General features: G+C 48.1%; 1 protein-coding gene across 4 annotated transcripts in view; it reads right to left on the bottom strand.

Annotated features, from left to right (window-relative positions):
- SFXN4 (sideroflexin 4) overlaps positions 1-6,939 on the bottom strand; it is a 9,260-nt gene extending 2,321 nt beyond the window's left edge. Inside the window, exons 1-9 of one of the 4 annotated variants that reach the window (XM_028487212.1) lie at positions 6,772-6,939; positions 5,346-5,411; positions 3,402-3,476; positions 2,474-2,500; positions 2,336-2,390; positions 1,747-1,772; positions 772-825; positions 404-460; positions 206-271 (exon numbers count right to left, since the gene is read on the bottom strand). In XM_028487212.1, coding sequence (XP_028343013.1) covers positions 206-271; positions 404-460; positions 772-825; positions 1,747-1,772; positions 2,336-2,390; positions 2,474-2,500; positions 3,402-3,476; positions 5,346-5,411; positions 6,772-6,810 — 465 coding nt within the window. In that variant the 5' untranslated portion in view covers positions 6,811-6,939. Of the gene's footprint in view, positions 1-205; positions 272-403; positions 461-771; positions 826-1,746; positions 1,773-2,335; positions 2,391-2,473; positions 2,501-3,401; positions 3,477-5,345; positions 6,154-6,771 lie in introns of those variants that run through there. The other 3 variants (XM_028487213.1, XM_028487211.2, XM_028487214.1) reach the window with 3 other exon arrangements.
- Positions 6,940-9,765: the final 2,826 nt, after the last annotated feature.

The following is a 9,765-nucleotide window of genomic DNA, read 5'->3' on the forward strand; positions in this document are numbered from 1 at the left end:
GCCATGGCCCACGGGCCCAGCCGCTCCGCGGCACGTGGGATCCTCCCGGACCGGGGCGCGAACTCGGTTCCCCTGCATCGGCAGGCGGACGCGCAACCACTGCGCCACCAGGGAAGCCCTTAACCACACTTTCTAAATTGAGTTAGAATGTACAATTTTGATTCTGAGGAATAAAAAAGATTTGACAGATTTTTTAAATACATACTCCAAAAAAGGTGGAAGAAGCAATCACTCCTGCTCCTAGTAATATACTCTCATGGGGGCGACGATCCTAGGGAAAAACAAAAGTTCATATTTAGCAAACACCAGAGTTTTACCCAGGAAAGGTAATTAAAACAAACACACAAAATCACCAAAAGAAACAATATGAAATTGCATACCCTCTGGGCCTCATAATACTCACATAACTTGCATTTCCATTGACAATGTTGAAGACTGTACTGTAGGTGTAGAAGGAAACCTGCAGGAAGACAGAGGCTAACATGTCACATTTTGGTTTCAAGAACAAAAAATTCAATAATTAGGGGCTTCCCTGGTGGCGCAGCGGTTGCGCGTCCGCCTGCCGATGCAGGGGAACCGGGTTCGCGCCCCGGTCCGGGAGGATCCCACGTGCCGCGGAGCGGCTGGGCCCGTGGGCCATGGCCGCTGAGCCTGCGCGTCCGGAGCCTGTGCTCCGCGACGGGAGAGGCCGCGGCAGGGGGAGGCCCGCATACCACAAAAAAAAAAAAAAAAAAAAAAAAAAAAATTCAATAATTATGAGAGAGTTGCTACCTGAGGTAAAATCATGGACTTTAGACTTTTTACTGGCAGCATTGACAGAAATACCTGTAAAGAAAATGAAGCAGATACAGACTACCATATATATTATAAAATAAACAGATAAACAACAAGGACCTACTGTGTAGCACAGGGGACTAGATTCAATATCCTGTAATAACCTACAATGGAAAAGAATCTGAAAAAGAATAGATATATATGTATAACTGAATCACTTTGCTGTAAACCTGAAACACTGTAAATCAATTATACTCCAATTAAAAAAATAAATAGAAAATAAAGCAGAGTTGTGAGTGTCTGGGGGGAGGGAGGGCTTGTGGAGCGAAGAACTTCCCCAGGGAGGTGCAGACCTGAGATTCCGGGAGCAGGGAAAGTAGAGGAAGGTGCAATGCAGGGGGCCAGTGGGCAGTGGACAGGTGATGTTGGATGGGCACCCACGGGCACTGAGAGCCCCTGGGTGCCTCACAGTGGTCCCCATCTCCAGGCAACTGAGCAGGGCAGCTAAGAAGCAGCACTTGCAGGGGCAGACGGGTGCTGTCACTTGGTGAGAGCACCTCATGAGAGAGCCAAGGTGGACGGCCTCGCTGGGGGCGATTCTGGTTTCCAGGGGAGGGCCTGAATGAAGCGGAGGGCTTGCGGAGAGAAGGTGACAGCCAGTGACATGGGCTTGTGCCAGGAAGCACATCTTAACTCATCAATCTGCTCCATAGCGCTTTGCACACGCTAGGTGCTCAAAGAAAGGATTACCTTATGACACTGTGGACCCTCAAGAGGCCCTGGTGCCCGGGGAGGATACAGGGGAGTGGGGTGGGGAGTGGACAAGGGTCGGAGGTGCAGGGTCCTAACCATCTATCAGGCAGTCACGGGACAGAGGTCCAGAGCTGGAGGACACCAGCCACTGAGCTTAGGAGATGGGGGGACATCTTCCTAAGCCCCCAGCTTCAGAGCGGTGAGTGGCAGCTTACTCACCATGGGCGCCGTGAAAGGCAGGAGAGCTGGCAAAAAAGACAAGAGGGTCAGTGACAGCAGAGTGGGTGGAAAACGACCCACCCAAAAACCTCTTCTCAGGCCGAATGAAGGCATGGACGTCAAAGGGTATTTTTTACACATGCTTTTTTGTTCCTAATAAAAATAATAGCTGTGCACGTGGCAGAACTTTAAATCAGCACAGCAGAGTTAGATCTGCCCAGGTTCCTGCTCACTGAAGGTAAGTGGTCCCTTGCTCCAAGTCCTTGTTCACCCTTCCACATGAATCCAATACATCTGTGACACTGTGACTTACAATAAGACATGTATACTTGCTCCTCATCCCTGTTCCTGGCGCACAGCCTAAAACCCTTGAAATTGTCTAAGTGAGAAGGGCGATAAAGGTGAAAGGAGTGTCTCTTATTCTTCATAACAAGCCCCTTTCAACCACACCTGAGATAATGTCAATGCAGTGACCTTGGGAAAGCACCTAAGGAAGGGGGCTGGTTGCCAGGGGAACCAAACACTTGACTAGAGGGAGGCAAGGTTTTCTAAAGGTTACAAACCACGCTGAAAATTAGAATCAACTCACCTGCAGGTCGAAAAGGACCAGGGATCAGCTTGCTATTGTCAGGATGCACTGTTGACTTCAGAAGGGTAAACACAAAGGTGAGTCTGATGTTTGGTTTTGTTATCTTAGGCTAAAAATTAGGATGGGGCTGAAACTTACGAGACTTCTCTTCCAAGCTTCTTGTACCTAAAAACAGAAAAACCAAGCAATAGCTTTTAAAGGTGGCTTAGCAGCCAGAATATCTCCTCTACCGTCTCATTTCTGGTGCCACCTTTGCTCCACCTTTCAGAGACTGGAGGGCAAACTATTCTCTACCACATGGACTGAACAAATCAAAACAAGTGAATCAAATGAATCAAACGAATGAACTGACAGGAAGCAAAGAGAAGATCCACATGAAAATGACCAAAACATTAAAAAGCCCCAAGTCTCTAACCTAGGAGAGGCCAACACCTAACTCGTCCCTCGGACGAGTCCCTGAATGCAGCCAGCCTCCCCTGGCTCAGAGCAGAGTCGACTGTGTGCAGACCACGCCATTAGCCAAGCCACTTGTAACAGAGCCAGGCTGTGAGCTCAGAGGCCCCAACAAGTTCTCAGAAAAACCAAGTTAAATGCGTGAGCTTTCCGCAGGCTGCCTCGAGGGACTGATGTCTGTGGCCTCCGGAAAGCCCCGTACACTGCAAGGTAGATAACAAACACTTGGTTTAAGTCTTTGGGCAGGACTGTAACCTCACTGCCTCTAGTAGGAAGTAGGTTCTGACTCTGGAGGCCCACCGGAACTCTGGAATTTGCCATGGGGCTCCAGGAATCAGCTACAGAGAATCCTCACAACAGATATTGCAACTGCAAATATCTGTTGCACAGGAGGAACCCTATGCCTTTTCTTCTTAATACCAGTTCCTAACACTAGTAACTAATATTAATCTGGTTTATAAGAAGGAATCCTACCTACATTTAAAAAGCTAACCCAACTGGGCAGTGTTTACAATGGCAAAATCCCACCTGATTTCAGACCATGCAAGTAAAATCACCTAAAGGCAACCCCGCTCAGCCTTGAGCCAGGCACACCTGGGAACAAGAGCCATACCCTTTTGTCCTCCAAGTCACTTCTGGATGCATCTTCATGTGTCAACAATAGCTGCCTTGATTTTTCTATTTTTTCCTATAATCAGAGATAAGGAAGTCAAGCAATGATCTCAACATTGTTCGGATTTATCCACAGATTTCAGAAGCACATGTTCACTCACACCTGATTCTAATTTTAAAGCAACGTGTAGCTAAGGCTCTGTACCCCCTGAGTTTCCATTAGATAATCCTGTGTGTCATTCAGATTCAGACCACCGAGCTTCTTTTTTTTTTTTATTTTAAATTTTTATTTATTTATTTTTTGGCCACACCTCGCGGCACATGGGATCTTAGTTCCCCAACCAGGGACTGAACCCGTACCCCCTGCATTGGAAGCTCCTTAACCACTGGACCACCAGGGAAGCCCTCCACCCTGCTTCTTAGACAGCTCCCGCGGCTTACCCCACTGCTGCTGCCACCTGCCCCATCCCCTCCACCAGTTCCTCTCCGACTGTCACCATCCTCCTGGCTACACAGGTCAGAAACGTGGAAGTCCCTTCTCTCTCTCTCTCATACCCACATCTAATCAGTTCAGTCTTATTTTCTCTCTTCTTTTTTACTTAATCTGAGAAAAAAAATTAAATAAGGAAATTTAAAAAATGATTACATACAATCCCCTCACCCAGAATTAACAACTGTGAACATACGGTTATATTTGTTTCTAATTTTTTCCCTCAAAAGATCCATCACCCCCAGTCTCAATTTCCTCTCCATTCTATCAGAGGTAACCACTATTATGAGTTCAAGGTATAAACTTCCAGTCCATTGTTTATATCTGTACATACATGAATACATGTATCCATAAAACAAATATGTAGTTTTGGTTTTTTATGTTGTAATTTGCATAAATGCTGTACTATACGCATCTTGCTTTCTTAACAGAACATCATGGATACCATGTTTTTCCATTTAACATCACACATATCATGTTTCCACTTCATATCATAGGTTGATCATCAGATCATCATTTTTAACAGCTAATCAGTAATCCACTGCATGAATATACTACATTATATTTCTCTATTTCCCTACTGATGGGCATGTAGCTTGTTTCTTGTTTTTCTCTATTATAAACAAGACTATATGGAATATTTGAGCACAAGGATAGGAGCGTCCCTGTGGATCTGGCCCCGAGGGTCATTGCTGGTGACAGGGTGTCTCCTCCTCTTCATCCCTCAGCCACACCTGGTTCAAACTCTCATCTTTTACTTGGACAGCTGAGCCATCCATCCCCAGAACTGCTCTCAGTCTGGTCCCTTCTGGTTACTCACCACATGGCTAGGTACAAACCCCACTCGTCTGAATGACACACAAGGACCTTCAAGAAGTGCCTGGTTCACCTGAATTAAAATAAAAGCCCCAGAAGGACTCCCGTGGCAGTCCAGTGGGTAAGACTCCGCGCTTCCACTGCAGGGGACACGGGTTCGATCCCTGGTCAGGGAACTAAGACCCCACATGCTGTGCAGCGCGGCAGAAAAAAAAAACAAAAAACCCTAGTAACTGGGTGACCTGGCCCACCTGGCCCCCCTCCCCCATTCTGCTTACGGTCCGCTCTTCCTGACATTTCCTCCCTGGCCCTCCCTTCCTCCCTGCCTTCTCTAAACAAACTCCCCCAATTCCTTGCTATACCTTGCCCTTAGAACCCTAGGTCAAGGTCTGCAACTAGCTTTGCCAGTCTGTCCTCCATCAGGGAGGTTTGTTTGGATCTCCTTTGTTACTACCTGTTAAATAGATGTCTGCTTTTATGTACCACCCTTCCAATCCAACAAGCTCATTCGCAAGGAATAAAAACATGATAATATATATGGATTCTGTTATCTCAGCTGCTTTCAATAGGGACACGCAGTCTTCAAGTTTCAGAATAAAATGTGAAATTCACTATCTCTGAAAACAAGAAAATACTTACAATTGAAACAACCAAATTTGTAGGATCCAATAATTCTGTCCACTGAAGAAATCTCTGAATAAAAGACTTGAGAGGGGCAAGAGCACCAGAGAGGTTAATGGCAGCAGAAAAACCAAGATACACGGTAATAATAGCAGTTAACATTATTTTTGAGAACCTAATAGGGCTTTCCTCTTGCAGCATCTCCTGGAATCCTCACAACATCTCCATCTTACAGGTGAGGAAACTGAGGCTTCCAAGGACTCACGAATGGATTCAAGGAAACCCAACCAGGAAATGACTCAATGGCCTGTGCTCTTAACCACTCCAATATCAAAGTGCTCTTGAGGGTTAAAAGCCCAGACTTTGGGGTCAAATGGGCCTATGTTGACACCCCACATATGACCTTGAAGCACTACCTAGAAAGGTCTCAGAATCTGTTTCTTCACCCTCCTGTGGTGGTTATAAGGCATAACTCTAGTCATAAAGAACCAGACACCCCGGTGAAGGCTCAATAAAGGCAGTTCACAAATGGAGAAAGCAGGCATGGTTTGCTCCCAAAAGTCCCCAAATTTTGCAGTGGTTTCAGCTTTGAGGCCTGGCTCTGCCAGGACACCTTGAGTACCCTGTCCTTCCTCAACATCCCCACCTAAGAGAACCAGGCTAGGCTCTACTTTAGGTAAAGGCTGAAAGAGAACACTCTAGAACTGTGCTGTCCAATTAGCCACATGTGGCCAGGCCAAATTGAGATGTGCTGTATGTGTAAAAACATACACGGGATTTCGAAGACTTCCTACAGAAAAGGAGGTAAAATATCTCATTCATAATTTTCTATATCGACTACACGTTGAAATGTTAATATTTATATCTGTGGGCTAAATGCAATACATTATTAAAATTTAAATTTTAGAAGCCACGTTTTTTAATGTGGCTACTAGAAAATTTGGAATTACCTATGCGTCTCCCATCCTATTTCTACTGGACAGCGCCGCCCAGCCCCACTCTGAGATAGGGCCCAGGTTACTCTCCGGCCAGGGCGGCTTCCCGCAGCCCCGAGTCTCACTGTCCGGTGGCTGAGCCTACAGACTCGGGGAAGCTGGGGCCTCCTGGGAGGACCTGTTCTTCTCCAACCTGATGCTCAGCAACTGCTTAGGCAGCGGAAGGCAACCCCTGAGTGGTGGGGAGTGACTCCTCATTTCGTGCGATCTGCAGGGGGATACTGTGCGACCCTCGCTAGCGAGGCCTGGGGCAGAGGCCACGCACGGTAACAGCCATGGCCGTCGGCATCCGGCAAGCTTGGGTTTCCTTCGTCCCCTGCCGGGGTCTGAGATGGGAAGGCGGGTGCTGCGACCACGTGGCCTGCCCAAGGTCACCGCGGCCAGCGGCGACTCCACGCCGCGCGGCCCACGCCCTCCCCGTCCCCAGACGCGCCAGGCCCGGGCCGTACTTGGCATTCGGTGATCCAGAAGCGCACGTTGGGCTCCATGCGGGCTGCGGCGCCGCTGCACGCTTGAGGCCGCCCGGCCCCCACGCTTCTCCCTCCTGCTGCTCCTCTTCCGGAGACCTACGAGCTTCCGGGAAAGGCCGCGGCCGCCTGGCCCGGCGTGGAGGAGGAGCCGGGCGGCGAGCCCCGCCCCGGGCGCGCGCGTTCCCTTTCCCCGCTCCCGGGGCCGCGCGCCCGCCGCTCCTGCGCATCACGCGCCGGCTGTTCCGGCGCCCGGGCCCCGCGCGCCCGCTGTTGCTGTGAGCCCACCTCTCCCACAGGTCAAGGCCTCCCACCCTTGCTCTGCCCTTTCGGGTAGGCTGGTCGCCTCCAGGCCTAAAGGGGTCACCTATGGAACCCCCAGATCACGGTACCTACCGCGAAGACCCGATCAGGTGGCGTGTGGCGCCTTCCACAGCCTCGCCCTGCGCTCCTGCAGCGTCCCCTCCACCCCCCAGCACAGGCTTTTGGATATCACCCTCGAAAATCCCTTCAATTGCACCTAAAGTCCAGCGTACACGGGATCAGGGGTAGTCAGGACTCGCTACATAATTTGCGTGGCCCAGTGAAAAATGAAAACGTGGCGCCCCTTATTAAAAAAAGACTGTGAATTTTCAAAAGTCGACATCAGAGCATTAAACCAAGCCCCGGGGCCCCTCTTAAGTGTCGGGCCCTGCCGGGCCCTGCCGCCAGCCCGTGAAGCTGGCCTTGATTTCAGTGCACTATCTTTCTCTCTGCCCAAGGTTTTTTCCCCAGCGCCGGCGCAAATCCATCTCTTTCTGTCGGATACCAGATCAGGTAGGGACCATTTGCAGAGAAAAACGTGCCTTCCTTCCGCCTTCCACCCCATTCCCCAGCACTGGGGTGGGTGGGGGTTATGTGTGTTTGTGGAAGACGTGTGGATGTTCAGGGTGTTCAGGGGGCTCCTCAGGAGTCCTGGGTTGGGGACCCAGCACCATCCATTACTTGGTTCTGTGACCCTGGTCAAATCAATATCTCCAAATCTACCTTCTCATCTGTAAAATGATGACAGTAATTGTACCTATTTTGTTTTTGTTGTGGATCCAATGAGATAAAACATGTAAAAGCCCTAACAGTGCTGGCTCAGTCTGGGCCACTTACAGGCAGCTGGCCTTTGCCCTCCCTTGCTTTGCCTCCCCCTCTGGGAACATGAAACCAGATAAGAGGCCCATGTGGCCTCTCACCTCCCACTTTTGCTCAGCTCACTTGGCTCACTTTTCTGTAGCCTTCAAGACTTCATCTTGTCCTCCAGGAAGACTTCCTTGATGCCCAGGAATGTATCTATTGTACCCCAGTTTAGCACACCTGTATTATCCTGCTGGCTCTACCTGCAAGTATGTCACAGATCCAGCCCACCTGACCTGCTTCCCTCTCTGGACTGTCTAGCCTTAACAAAGGAGCCAGAGTGATCCTCTTAGAACAAGTTGATGTAACTCTTCTCAAGAACATTCCTGACATTTCCCATCTCAGAATAGAATCCAAAGTCCTTAGCTTGCCCATAAAGCACTCTGGGCTCTCCATTACCATGCTTCTCCTTCACAGATCTGGTCACATGGCCCTTCAATTCTTCACCCACCCCAAGTCCACCCTTGCCTCAGGGCCTTTGCACCTGCCATGCCCTTTACCTAGAACCTTATCCTCCTTACTCCCTCACCTACATGTTTTACCTCATTTGATCATCACAACCCTAAGATAGGTACAATTACAGTCCTCATTTTACAGATGAGAAAACAGCCCTGGAGAGACTGACTCCCTGAAACCCTTTTAGAACACACCTGCAACACTCTGCTCTAGTCCCTTGCTCCACTTTGTCCTTCCAAACATCCTATGTATTTTTTTTTTTTAGCCGTGCCACAGACATGTGGGATCTTAGTTACCCCACCAGGGACTGAACCCACGCCCTCTGCAGTGGAAGTGTGGAGTCTTAACCACTGGACCGCCAGGGAAGTCCCCCTATGTATTTTTTTTCAAGTTTTTTTTAAAATTAATTAATTAATCAATTTATGGCTGTGTTGGGTCTTCGTTTCTGTGCGAGGGCTTTCTCTAGTTGTGGCAAGCGGGGGCCACTCTTCATCGCGGTGCACGGGCCTCACTATCGCGGCCTCTCTTGTTGTGGAGCACAGGCTCCAGACGCACAGGCTCAGTAATTGTGGCTCATGGGCCCAGTTGCTCTGTGGCATGTGGGATCTTCCCAGACCAGGGCTCGAACCCGTGTCCCCTGCATTGGCAGGCAGATTCTCAACCACTGCGCCACCAGGGAAGCCCCCCTATGTATTTTTATTATGTTTATTCCCTCTAGAATTTAAGTGCATAAAGGAAGGGGTGTGTCTTTTTTGTTCACCCTCTTGCCTCCAAAATAGTATGTAGTATATGGTAGGAACTCCAGGATTTATTAAAATTAACAAATGCTTCCATTTCTTTTGCCCCCTCAACTGAGTTCCTTGGATGTGGAGCCAGCACCTTATTCATCTTTGTAGCCACTGAGTTAAATGTTCAATAAATGTTTGTTGATATAATCAGAGAAGGAAAACTAGAGTCCCACAGCATAAGATGAACCAATAAATTAATGGTGTTAAAAATACAAGTATTTTAAAATGTTTATTTTTTATAGTTTTTTACATTGAACACTTCAGGAAAGAAAATAATTAGAATGATTCAAATGCATGAATGACTCAAATTCAATATGCAATCCCTGGATTCAATAATTATCCTTTATAATTATGCCCAATAAATATTAGAAATGTATGCAGGCACTAAGTCAGCTAACAAAATAAGTAAAATAACTATGTAAAGTATAAATCTCAGGACTGGGGAACATGCATGATCAGCTAAGTCACTTGGCCACTGTAGGTGGTTTTTTAAAAAACATGATTCACATCTGCTTCAATCACATACACATTCATTGCAAGTGTTTGTTTTTTTTTTTTTTTTTTTTTT

This window comes from Physeter macrocephalus, unplaced genomic scaffold, assembly GCF_002837175.3.
Source record: "Physeter macrocephalus isolate SW-GA unplaced genomic scaffold, ASM283717v5 random_932, whole genome shotgun sequence".
Taxonomy (NCBI): domain Eukaryota; kingdom Metazoa; phylum Chordata; class Mammalia; order Artiodactyla; family Physeteridae; genus Physeter; species Physeter macrocephalus.